The sequence below is a fragment of the Odocoileus virginianus genome, chromosome 5 (genome assembly GCF_023699985.2).
Source record: "Odocoileus virginianus isolate 20LAN1187 ecotype Illinois chromosome 5, Ovbor_1.2, whole genome shotgun sequence".
Classification (NCBI taxonomy): domain Eukaryota; kingdom Metazoa; phylum Chordata; class Mammalia; order Artiodactyla; family Cervidae; genus Odocoileus; species Odocoileus virginianus.
In genome coordinates this window covers 12,498,323-12,511,348 of record NC_069678.1, presented here as the reverse complement: position 1 = coordinate 12,511,348, position 13,026 = coordinate 12,498,323, and the positions used below count along the sequence as shown (strand labels likewise).

Genomic DNA, 13,026 nt, shown 5'->3' with positions numbered 1-13,026 from the left:
ACAGTGCTCATTCCTGGACCTCCTGCTTTTTCCGCCTGCTGTCCATAGCCCAGCCGAGGCCACGACCGCCTGGATTTGCCTGTGACTATTCGCTCCGTCCATCGACCCTTTGAGGATCGAGAGAGGCAGGAGCTGGGCAGCCCCGACGAACGGCTGCAAGATAGCAGTGACCCTGACACTGGCAGCGAAGAGGAGGGTAGCAGCCGTCTGTCTCCACCCCATAGTCCGCGAGGTGAGGTCCTGGCGGAGACATGGCTTAGAAATGGGGTGCAACCTGGGCACAGACCTTTGGGCTGTAGTTTCTAAATGGAGCCTGCATCGGAAAGCCCAGGAATGTTTAGGATGGTCCCTAACCAACCACTGAGGTCCACAGTCACTCTTGAGATGGGCCCAGGGTGCTTCCTGTCTTGCCTCCTGGTAAACAGGGAGTGGATCTCTCAGAAGCAGAAAACATAGGGGCCTCTGCTCCAGGAGGTCCATGATTCCCAACCTTTTCAAGCAGAAATAGACTTTCAGAGTGAAAAAATGTCGAAGACCTCCAAGTTCTTATAGTTGGCTCAGGAAATACAAAATAACCCAAAGCTACTGTGACTTCATATAATACTCATCTTAAAATATATATATATTTTAATATTTTGTATCTTATTAACCACATTGTATCTTATATATTTATATTTAACAAGGTACCTAGGTATGGATCCATCATTTTGTGAACAGTTTTCCCATCACCCAGGGATTACAGACCTCTGCCACCCCTCCCAGCTCTTTGAGCTGCTCAGCCCACAGACAGGGAGGCATCTGTGTAGGGGTTCAGCTGATCATAGGAGCCTCTGTTCACTCACTGACTTTGCCCCTTCCTCCTTCAGATTTCACCCGAATGCAGGACATCCCGGAAGAGACTGAGAGCCGAGATGGGGAGCCTGTAGCTTCCGAGAGCTAAGGGGGCCCCTCCCCCCACCCGGTGTCCCCTGAAGAACATTACTGAGGGAGGCAAACCTTGGGGACTCCAATCTGCCAATGATGAGAGAACATTTGAAAGAACTGCTTACTGTCCTTGCCAGCTCTTGGTATCCTTGGATACGTGGGGGCCATTTAGGAAGCTGGGGGAATTAGGCCACAGTGCCCCCTGGTGGCATGCAGTAGCTACACTGCAGATGCCGATTTTTCATGCCTTCTTCCCTCTACTTTAGGAAAATTTATTTATTTATTGTTTATTAGTTACGGAGGGAGAGGGGAGATTTAGAGGACCAGGGACATGGGAACCAAGCCATAGGGATCAGGGGGCCTTGTCCTTTAACACTACTGGGGTTTATTCAGGCTTAACCTTGCAGCTGCTGGGTTCTAGCCCTGACACCCCTCCTGAGCAACACCCATCTTTGAGGAGAGGCTGCAGCCATAAGACCCTACTGCCCCATCAGGAAGGGCTGTGGTCAGGGCCATGTCCCTCTCCCCTTCCCCTCAACCTCTTACTGCTGTTCTCCCTTCTCTCTGTCTTCTATGGAAACCCCAGGGACTTAACCTGGCTTCCTAGAGTTGATGGAATAGAGGTTGAGTTGGCCATAATGGTTTGTTGAGGGTGAAGGGAAAAACTCACAGGGACCAGAATGGATTTTTTTGTTGTTGTTTTCTTTTTTTTGTACCAAAGCCAACTGCACGTGTTTTATATTTTTAAGAGAAGATTGTAGGCAATTAGAAATTGCAGCCTTCTATCTCTAAATCTCTGAAGAACTTGAGGGATGGGGGGAGCATTGACTTCTCCACTCATCCATAGTAATGGGGGGACCCCAATTCTGACCTCTTCCCCAGTCATTTGGAAAAACAGTTTTAGGGTGAGTTGGGAAATCTCTCCAAACCCTGACCTCACCCCCCACCTCAGCAACCATGACCTGAAACCTCAGTGTGAATTTGGGAGTTTTTCAATGGATCCCCCACCTCCTGCCCAGTGGCCACCAGCCCCAGCCAGTTTTCTGCCAATTTGATTATTTTAAAAAAAGGAAAAAAATAGAAAGTTGGGGGTGGGGGGATAAAGCAGGGAAAATTAAAGTCTGGAACCCCAGGAAGTGCTGTCTGTTAATATCTGCAAGTTCTGAGGATGCTGGTGATGAGGACAGCCAGGGAGGGCCCTGTGTTCCTCCGAAAGGAGCCTCTTCCTCTCCCAGGAGGGGCAACTGCCTCCCTGAAGACCCAGGGCACTAACAGAAGAAATGGTGCCAACTGTTTTTGTTGTCGTCTGTGATACTCACAAACACAAGGATAAAAATGAAGGGGCACTTAGGTCCCAGTGGCTGTTGGGGGGTTCCAATATTAAAAAACCTGTTTTCATCTCATTTGCATGCCGTGCTCAGAATTACATCAGCCTCTTGCCCCCGTCCCTCCCCTTCTGCACAGTTGCAGTTCCGCTTAGCATCTTCCCTCAGATTCAGCCCTCACTGTACCCTTGTTCTTCACAGTGTCAGAATCCTGGGGTAACCTCTTTAAGACAGTTCCCCTCTCCCCTCATAGGAGCTGCTCACTTGCCCTTTGCATTTTGAGAGGCAGTGAGAGATTAGGTAGGTTTCGGTTCTTATTTTTGGTTAATTTTTTGCTTCCTGTTTTTGGTTAATAGCCTGCTCTGGGGCTGTGGGGGAGGGGGGCTAAGAGAGCCTAGCGTTGTGTAAATGCTGGCAGAGTGCAGAGACCTCTGTTGGAGCCCATGGAGTAAGATGAGAAGAATGGGGCTCACAATCTCAGCTGGAAAGAGGAATTAAATCACATGGGGTGTGGGCAGGCTTGGGGGAGCAGCCAGCACCCTCCACTCCTGTAATTCTCCTCTATTGGCATCTGGCCTTGACAAGGTGCTTTCTCATCCATCACAGAATCTGTGAGGTAACAATTGTTCTCATTTTAGAGACAAGGAAACCAGGCTGCAAAGGGTTGCCCGGCCAGGAGGGCAGTCAGGGAAGGGCCAGTCCCAGCCGCAGTCCCCCACTTCCCCTCCTCAGTTGCTCTGCCGAAACACACCAGGGCGCCAAGTTTCCAACACACTAGCCCATGGCTCAGCAGCTGGGACCCCGCGCGGTGAAGGCAGAGCAAGGGGATGTTAGCATCCAAAGACCACCAGAAAGGGAATGCAGGCTCCTGCAGTGTTCTCACAGGTCCAGTGAGGGGTGCTGGTCGGAAGGAAACCGGAACCTGGAGGCACAGAGCCCAGAGCTTGAGTTCGGAGAAGCCCTCGGCTCACAGGACAACTCTGCTGTCCCTGGACTGACACCCCCTCCTCAGCCTCCATCCCAAAACATGACACGAATTTCTCTGACACGACAGTTCCTCCAAGATTAATCCCTGTGTCACATCTCTCGCCAATCTGTCAGTTGTCCCCTCTCTGTTCCCATTTTTGGAAACAGTCTTACTGTCGGTCCTGCTGGCAGTTTCAAAGCTGTCAGGCTTGTGCTGCAGATCCCAGCTTCTTGCCACGGTAGTGCCTCCCTTCCATTGCACCGTCCCCTCCATCTCCCATCCTTGGGGGGGCGGAGTCTGCATGCATTCATTCACCTCTGACTTGGACCTGTTTAAACTTTGTCAATATTTACCTCCGGGTCCCATAAAACCCATAAAGCACTGATGCCCCCAGAGGAGCCAATATCCGGAGCCCCAGCAGGGCCATTGGAGGAGCTGCAGGGGGTGGGAAGAGGGGCACTTGAGTGGGGGAGGATTTTCCATCCAGAATTGGCTGGGAACAGATCTGGAGTTTTGATACCAGTTTAAACATTATCAAAGAGAGGAAATTAAACATCAAGAGGCTAATTAAATCTCTTTAGCATGGCTTAATATGTGAATTGGGTGACTTTAGAGCCTTTTCTGTTCAGCAACTGGATGGAGCTGGTGCAGGGGGGTGCCGCTTCCAGAGGTAGCTCCACACACTCGGAAGGCGCTGTGCCCAGCTATTGCCCTGGGATCTTGAGTGGCCAGAGTCCTGGGTTACAAGACCTGTTAGAGCGTCCGGTGGGGCAGTGGCAGTGGGAACTCCACTCCATGTCCCCTCTGCCACCTCCCTCCTTTCCAAGGGCTGCCCCCAACCTCGAAAGTCCCTTCTGATGGCTGACTGTTATCTTTGCTGTAAATCTATGGATGTGTGGATATAGAAACCAAAGGGGAACCCCTCTCCCTTTAGTGCACACCTTTAATAGGGACCACCCCCTCACTCATTTCCTTTTGTGACTTTAATTTCACTCCAGAACGTGTAAAAAGATCTTTATGGTTCCCAATCCCTGTCTTCCAGTTACCCCTCTCATTTCCTCCTTTTTCTTATCTCTGTTTCCATTTTACATGGGGTGTGCGTGCGTGCCAAGTTGCTTCAGCCATGTTCGACACTTTGTGACCCTATGGACTGTAGCCCGCCAGGCTCCTCTGTCCATGGGATTCTCCAGGCAAGAACACTGGAGTGGGTGGCCATGCCCTCCTCCAGGGGACCTTCCCGACCCAGGGATCGAACTCGCATCTTTTAAGTTTCCTGCTTTGGCAGGTGGGTTCTTTACCACTAGTACCACCTGGTAAGCCCACATGGAGTGTAAGAATAGCTATTCCAGGCACCATTAAATCCTTAGCAGCCCAACTTAAGTTGAGAAGACAGGTACAGAGAAGTATTTAACTTACTGAGGTCCCCCAGCTGGATAGTGTCAGACCTAGGAGGTGAATCCAGGTGTTCTGACACCTGAGTTGATGCTCTGAGCTAAGATCGTGGGACAGCAGGAAGACTAACACCTCCTTCTGCACTTCCATCCTGGTATCCTGGTGGTGCAGTGGTGAAGAATCCACGGTTTTGATCCCTGGGTCAGGGAGATCCCCTGGAGAAGAAAGTGGCTACCCACTCCAGTATTATTACCTGGAAAATCCCATAAACAGAGGAGCCTGGTGGGCTGCAGTCCATGGGGTCGCAGAGTTGGACCCAACTGAGCATGCACACATCCGAACCTTCAGCCTCCTCTTCTCCCAACCCCTTTCTGAATCTCACCTCCCTATGTCCCACCCATGTCCTTAGCTTGTCCTTATCTTCACTTCCTCCAAATCCTGATTTAAGGAGAGACAAGGTACTCCCAGCCAGCAGCAGGGGTTTGCACTCCAGGCTTGGCTGGAGATAGGGATCCGGCAAGATCCTGCAGACAGCAGGGGAACCACTCTTTTGCCTCGGAGGTGTCTGTGGGCACCAAGTTTCTGTGGGTGCTACGAGATGGTAAGAAGGTAGAGATGGCTAAGGGAGAAGGGCATTTTTGGCCTCAGCACCAGAGAAGGACAAGGGTACACCCCATTTGAGGTGGAGGGAAGATGGAGAGGACAGAGGGTCATAGTTACTGACCTATGACTCAATTAGTCTAGAACCCATAGGGAAATTTTCCTGGGAATTCTCACAGAAGGCAGAAAAGGGGAAAAGAATCCTTTGGCCTCACTGACCTGGAGGTGGAACTGAGATGAAAGGTGCAGACATTTTGTGGATAATCCAGAGGTTTATTCTTAGATTCCCATTGCCACGTGGAGACTTGGGCTTGGTTGTACCCAGTCCTGACCTGGGCCCTGGCCGCCCGCCTTTCCCCACAAGCGGAGCTGGGGATCAAAGATCAGACTTTCCCTGAGGGCATTGTATCAAGGCAGAGAGGCCAACCTCTCTTTCCCTAGGATGCATGGATCCTGCACTTGGCAGATAACCAGAAAAAGGAGGGGGTTTAACTTGCTCCCTTCACCCAGGTGTCCCTTTGTCCAGGTTGGTGAGCATGGTAGAAAGGCCACCCTCCTGAGGGGTGCTCTCCATCCACCGCCTGCCCATTTCCTTTAGGGCCACCTGTTCCACCCAGCCCCGACCCTGGGGCCACAGCCTTGCTCGCAGCTCCCTGAAGGCGTCTGCCAGGGCCTGCCGGGGCTCCCGCCTGAGAAGGCAGTACAGCACGGGGTTGAGGCAGCTGTTGGCGTGCGCCAGGCAGGTGGTGACGGGAGAGACATAGGTGTGGACAGTGTAGAAAGTGCTGTCCCAGGGCACCAGCTCAAACTTCACCAGGACACCCCAGAGGGTGACCACATGGTTGGGGGACCAGCAGAGGAAGAAGGAGGCCAGAAGGATGCGGATGGAGTGGGCCACGCCCCTGCTGTCCCGCCATCGCCGGTGCCGTCGCCGCAGGAAAGCCAGCAGCAGCAGGTAGCTGGTGGTGATGATGCCCAGTGGCACCATGAAGGCCAGGACCACCCTCTGCAGCTGGTAGGCCCCCAGCCAATACCTGCTGGGGAAACGCAGCAGGCACAGGCGCACGCCACTCACCTCGCCCTCGGCCCCAAAGACAGCTGTGGGCACCGTCACCAGAGCAGCCGCCACCCACGTGGCCAGGGCGGCCACGCGGGCCCAGAAGAGTGAGAGGTGTGTGCCTGGTCCTGCAGCCAGGGCCACCACCCAGTACCGGGCGACACTCAATGCTGTGATGAAGAAGATGCTGGCGTAGATGTTGAGGACGGTGGCCGTTAGGACTATCTTGCAGAGGGCACCTCCGAAGGGCCAGTGGAAGTCCAGTGCCGACTCGGCTGCCCAGAAGGGGAGGGTGAGTGCCAGCCCCAGGTCTGCCAGAGCCAGATTGAAGACAAAAGTGTCAGAAGGTGGGCAAGGGGCTCGCCGAGCACATTTACCCAGCACCCACAGCACGGCCAAATTTCCCAGCAAGCCGACAGCCCCCACAAGCCCATAGGCCAGGGCCACTGAGACCCTCAGGGCTAGGAATCCAACAGGCATCGTGGCATCAGCAGCACTCAGCATGCTGCCTCCAGAGGCGTTGACCCAGAAAGCGGGCAGGGGGGCAGAGGTGTTGGGCGTGGGCATCGCAGGGCATCCGACGTCAGTGGTGCTGGGCGGAGGGGCCAGCGAGTGCCTACCAGACTGGCAGGAGGCACCTAAGGCGCTCAGCAGGACACTGTGGGTCAGAGCGCTTGTCTGCTGCTCTCAGGGCTGCTGGCTGCCTGGAGAGCCAGCCCACGCCCACACCTCAGGGGCGGGCTGTGGCCGGACAGGACAGCCTTCCTCTTCTCTGTCGGTCTTGGTGGTGGGTGGGGCAGGTGAGGGAGAAGTGAACATTGGCACAAACGTGTGTGTGCATGCATCTGTGCGTCTCTGTGTGTGTAGAGCCCCGTGTGGAAGAGAGGGAAGGGGGAAGGGAGAATGATCCTGCTATGGAGGGCAGTCCCACACCTCCACTTCAGGGAGAGGCCACAAATACCCCATCTCAGGGGTGACAGGAACCAAACTGGAGACCCCCTCTACTTCTGGTGTTCAGGGGCCCCCTTCTCTGCAGAAAGTGTTCCCTGGGGGCCTGGAGGAAGGGGCCTGGGAGTGTGCACACAGGCAGAGATTCAGAATAGTATCTGAGAGAAAGAGGAAAGGTTCTGGAGTCCCAGGGCTGCTTCCTGCTCGCTGTGTGACTGTGGGTGAATTACTTTACTCTCCTGAGCCTCAGTTTCCTTGCTTAAAATTTTCAGATAAAAGTCTCTGCTTTACAGAATGGGTGTGACAAAATGAGGTAACATCTGTGAAAAAGCCCCTTGTACATGACTATTTGCATGAATATGATTATTATTTCAAAGGAAAAGTTGGGGGCATCTGTGGCAGGAGGGAGCAAGTTACTCCCTTCTTATGTTGAGCAGCCATGATCATCGTGCCTGGGGAACAATGCCAACTAAAACAGGTTGGAATTCACTGCAGCAGCCAGTGACCTTGAGGTTAAGGGCAGGGAGGAAAAGGGGAGAGGAAGTCACAGCTTCCTGTTCCCTCCCGACTGGAGCCTATGAGGACCTGAGCATGCCTGGGGCATGCCCTCAGTTCTCTTCCTGCTGAGAAGTCCTGCTAACCTCTTTCACTCCCACGGCCATTTCACCCTTCCCTGCTCTAATCTGTGGAGGCAGAGGTCAGCGATAACCCCCACTGTCTCCTCCAAACCCCAAACCCCTTTTCAGAGCTGTGGATGCTGAGATATACTCTCACCATGCCTCGTCCTGTCTCCCCATGATCTGTGCTTCAGTGGGTCCTCGCCTTTTGTGCCTGTATCCTTACCCGTTGCAGAATTTGCTGTGATGGGGGTGAAGGGTAGGGAGAAAGGCTTTTTCAAAAATATTCAACCACCTTCTTGCCCTCTGCCTGCAAATTGAGATGTTTGACGTTCAGTTCCCTTGAGTGCTGGGGGAGGAGAGGGACCCTTTCAGGACAATCAGCAGTGGGTTTGATGAAACCCTATAGGAGAGACCCAGGAGTGAAAGACATTCAGAATGGGTGTCCAGATGTTTGGGTTCTCTGGCAAGGGATGGGTGTGAAGAGGGTGCCCAGCCCAAGTTCAGGTGAGCCCCAGGGGCTGCCTCCCAGCCTCAGGGACTGCCCCTGTGTGACTTGTGTTAATCACTCCCTCTCTCAGGACTGAGTTTGCTTTTCAGCCATCCAGCATCACCTTGCTGATCTGGCAGCTACAATGTCTTTCAATGCGTGGGGCCTATTGTCCCTCGATTTGGAAAACAGAAGCTGGGTCAATTTCAGGGCTCTGCTTTCCATTTTAAATATCCGGTCCTCTGATCATTTCTTTCTTTCTTTTTTTTTTTTTTTAACCTTTGTGTGTTTCTAATCTAAATCCTTTCCCTTGATCTGAGACTAGCAACACTCCCTTGTGGTTATATAGAGAGGTGGTGCCACCAACTGACTGAGTTTAAGAACTTCCCTTTGGGCCCTTTCATTTTAGTATCTGGTTAGTTCACTCCTTGACCCATCCACTCATTCACTAATCACAGCATTTCTTGAACACTTATTATGTGCCAGGCATTGTGCTAGACGCTGGGGAGACAAAAACATTACATGGTCCCTCTCCTCATGAAATACAGTAAGCTCTTTGAGGTGAGTGGGATCTTTTACATCATCTTGTTCAACTCCTCTTTTTATAGAGAGTGAAAGTGACTTGACCAAGGGTACCAGGAAGTAGTGTCAGAGTCAGGATTTGAGATAAAATCTTCTGACTGCTAGACTCTAGCTCTTTCCAATACATCACAAAACCCTTTGGGCATTTCTTTCCATCTCTAACCTCTTCCCTTTCTAGAGTGCCAGACCCTGCCCCTGGGAAGTCCCAAGGAAAACAGCAGCAGGATATGCACAGATGGATAGTGACAACTCCACTTTCAGTGGTCTTCACCCACAACTGCTGAGAGAGGAGGAGGAACTGGATTCAGTAAAAATTATTTTTCCATCTCTCATGTTCATATTCGGAGAAGGCACTGGCACCCCACTCCAGTACTCTTGCCTGGAAAATCCCATGGATGGAGGAGCCTGGTAGGCTGCAGTCTGTGGGGTCGCAAAGAGTCGGACAAGACTGAGCAACTTCACTTTCACTTTTCACTTTCATGCGTTGGAGAGGAAATGACAACCCACTCCAGTGTTCTTGCCTGGAGAATCCCAGGGACGGGGGAGCCTGGTGGCTGCCGTCTCTGGGGTCGCACAGAGTCGGACACGACTGAAGTGACTTAGCAGCAGCAGCAGCATGTTCATATTACCTTCCAGACCCATTCTTTTCCAGCCTCCTTTTCGATCCCAGAATCCAAGGACCTGCAGTGGTAGATCACAGAGTCTCCCTTCCATAAAAGGGACTTGTAACTAAGGGCCTCCCCCTTAGTCACCTGAACACCCTCCCCTTGTGCAGTCCACATGTCTTTTCAACCCCACATCCCTGTCCTGCACTCCAAAGCCTAGGAAAGAGGAATTGGAGGAGGACAGGACTGCGTTATCCCTCCACAGAGCATAAAGAGAATGGATCTTTGCCCACAAAACATAAAGAGAAGGAATCTTTGCCTCTGTATTTGTGGTGGAGACAGAGACTTAGCGACTGAACTGAAGCACAGAGACGAGCTGCCTGGAGGACTGCCAAGTGGCGGAAGCAGGAGCGCGTGTCTAAGTCACTTCCCTCATGTCCGACTCTGCAACCCTGTGGCTGCAGCCCGCCAGGCTCCTCTGTCCATGGGATTTTCCAGGCAAGGGGACTGAAATGGGGTGCCATGCCCTCCTCCAGGGCATCTCCCCAACCCAGGGATTGAGCCCACGTCTCTGTCTCCTGCATTGGCAGGTGGGTTCTTTACCAAACTTCTGAACTAATCTCTGTTGCTCTCTCTCAACTTTATTTTTTTTTCCCCAAGGCAAGGAATTATTTTTTCTCTCAACTTTGTATTTTGGCATAGCTTTATATTTACAGAAAAATTACAAAAGCAGAGATGGTGATCCATCTCTTATTTTCCATATTAAGATGAAGCTGCTAGAGCATCAAAACTGAAAAATAAAAATCTTAGAGGTAAATCTGACAAGAGATGTACAGTACTGGTATATTGAAAACTACAAATGACTGCTGAGAGAAATCTAGATTTTAATAAATGGATAGAGAGGCATACCGTGTTCATGAGTTTGAAGACTCAATAATAAGATGTCAGTTCTCCTCATAATGGGTCTGTAGATTCAATGCAATTCTAGTCAAAATTCTAGCAGCTTTTTCAAAGAGAAACTGACAAGTTGATTCTAAAATTCATGTGAAAAAGCAAATAACCAAATGATTTTGTAAAAGAGCCAAAACAATTTAGTAAAAAGATAATAAAGTTGAAGTACTCATGTACCCAATTCCAAGGCTTACTATAAAGCTGCAGTAGTCAAGACAACATGGTATCTGCAAAAGTTTAGACATACAGATCCATGGAATTGAGAGTCTTGAAATAGGCCCACACGTTTATAGTCAACTGATTTTTGGCAAAAGTGCAAAGGCAACTCACTGAAGAACAATAGTCTTTTCAACAATTGGCTCTGTAACAACTGAATACTCATTAAAAAAAAGTGTGCGTGAGAGAACTTCGATCCCTTCCTTGTACCATGCACAAAGATTAACTCAAAAATGGATCATAGATCTAAATATAAAACCTAAAATGCCAAAACTTCAAAAAGAAAACAAAGGAGAAATTTTTATGACCTTGGGTTAGGCAAAAAGTTCTTAGATACAACATCAAAAGCACAGTCTGTAACTGCAAAAAGTGAATAATTGGGCTTCATTGAAATGAAGAACTCTGCTCTTGGGTTTGGGTTTTTTTTTTTTCAGTTTATTTTTTATTGAAGTATACTTTATTTAAAATCAGAGGGTTTTTTTCTTTTTTTTTCCTTTTGTCTCTTTTGAATTGGTTACATTGTTGCTTCTGTCTTAGCTCCCTGACCAGAGATTGAATTTGCGCTTCCTGCATTGGAAGGCAAAGTCTTAATCACTGGACAGCCAGGAAAGTGCCCTCTTGAAGTATACTTTATTTGCAATGTTGTGTTAGTTTCTGGTACACAGCAAAGTGATTCAGTTATATATAGCATATATATCCCTTTTCATATTCTCTTCCATTATGGTTTATTATTACAGGACATTGAATATAGTTCCCTATGCTATATGGTAGAACTTTGTTGTTTATCCATTCTATATATAATAGGTTGTATATGCTAACCCCAAACTTCCACTCTACCCCTCCCCCACCCCCCTCTCCCTTGGCAACCATGAGCCTAGAGCTTCTGGTCTTTGAAAAATACTGTTAAGAGAATGAACAGGTAAACCACGGACTAAGAGAAAATATTTGCAGATCACAGAACTTATAAAGAAACATACCTAGAATATCTAAAGAATTCTCAGAATTTGATAAGAAAACCACTTTGTTTTTTAAAAGGGGTAAAGGATTTGAACAGATAGTTCATCAAAAAAGATATAGGGATAGCAAATAAACACATGAGAAGACACTCAACATCATTAGCCCCTAGGGAAATGCAAAGTATAACCACAGTGAGATAGTACTATTTTCTGATTAGAATGTCTCAAATGAAAAAAAAAAAACAAAAAAACTGACCATACCAACTGCTGGTGAAGAAGTAGGGTACCAAAACTTTCATACATTGCTGATAGGAACATAAAATGGTATAATCACTTTGAAAAGCAATTTGGCATTTTCTAAAAAGTTAAACATGCACCTCATATGTCCTAGTCATTCTATTTCAAAGCATTTACTCAAGAAGAATGAAAGTACATATTCACATGAAGACATGTACACCAGTGTTCACAGCAGCTTTATTTGAAGTAGCTTAAAATAGGAAAGAACTCAAGTGCATAATCTAATTTTCCATGAGGTAAATGAATACACTGTGGCTATTTTCATACAATGGAATGCTACTCAACAATGAAAAGGAAGGGATTACTGCTGTGGAATGGTACAAGAGCAACCGTGGAGGAAAAAGCCCCGATGACTGCCAGGCCATGGTCGCCCCTTCCCATTTGCTTCACAGAAGCACCTGTTCTTCCTCCCACCTGTTCAGCATTCCAGGTTCATCTAAAATGCAGCCACGTCCTGCCTACCTAGCCTCCAATCCTAGCAGTGTTCTCTGAAACAGGACAGCCTCATTGCCAACTCCATTTGCTCTGGACCAGGTTCACTCTAAAGCACCCCACACTGGGTGTCCCAGGCTGTGGCTCTGAGAATTCTAGCCTTTCTGTCTTCTAAGGCCCCCCACCTGAAAGGTAGGTTTCCATGTCAGATGTCAAGTATCATCTTCCTGAGAAAGGAATGGGGCAGATACTTCCACATGCATGTAGATGATCAGAGACTCTTCTGGGGGTTACTGTTCTAAAACCCCCCAAAAGTTTAAGTTTTCAGTAATGGACATGTGTGTTAAGTCACTTCAGTCATGTCCTACCCTTTGCGATGCTATGGACTGTAGCCTGCCAGTTTTCTCTGTCCATGGGATTCTCCAGGGAAGAATACTAGAATGGGTTGCCATGCCCTCCTCCAGGAGCTCTTCCCGACCCAGGGATTGGATTTACACCTCTTACACCTCCTGCATTGGCAGGTGGGTTCTTTACTACTAATGCCACCTGGGAAGCCCCAGAAGTAGGAGACCTGCCCCTAATCCAGATCCCTAACCTCAAATCAACCCAATCAGCCACCATGTCTACTCTTTCATGTGTCAGAATGAGAAGCCACTAAAAGTTTTTA

The 13,026-nt window shown here is 49.3% G+C and overlaps 2 protein-coding genes across 12 annotated transcripts in view; one reads left to right on the top strand and one right to left on the bottom strand.

Moving 5' to 3' along the window:
* ARHGEF2 (Rho/Rac guanine nucleotide exchange factor 2) overlaps positions 1–2,327 on the top strand; it is a 40,651-nt gene extending 38,324 nt beyond the window's left edge. For all 11 annotated transcript variants that reach the window (XM_020912449.2, XM_020912448.2, XM_020912447.2 and 8 more), the window contains 2 exons: positions 49–232; positions 867–2,327. In XM_020912449.2, the coding sequence (XP_020768108.2) occupies positions 49–232; positions 867–940 (258 nt within the window). In that variant the 3' untranslated portion in view covers positions 941–2,327. The remainder of the gene's footprint in view (positions 1–48; positions 233–866) is intronic.
* A 3,208-nt stretch (positions 2,328–5,535) lies between these two features.
* Positions 5,536–6,943, bottom strand: RXFP4 (relaxin family peptide/INSL5 receptor 4). Its single transcript, XM_020912538.2, has one exon. It carries the CDS (start codon positions 6,830–6,832, stop codon positions 5,711–5,713), a length of 1,122 nt encoding a protein of 373 aa, XP_020768197.2. The 5' UTR covers positions 6,833–6,943; the 3' UTR covers positions 5,536–5,710.
* Between the last annotated feature and the right edge of the window lie 6,083 nt (positions 6,944–13,026).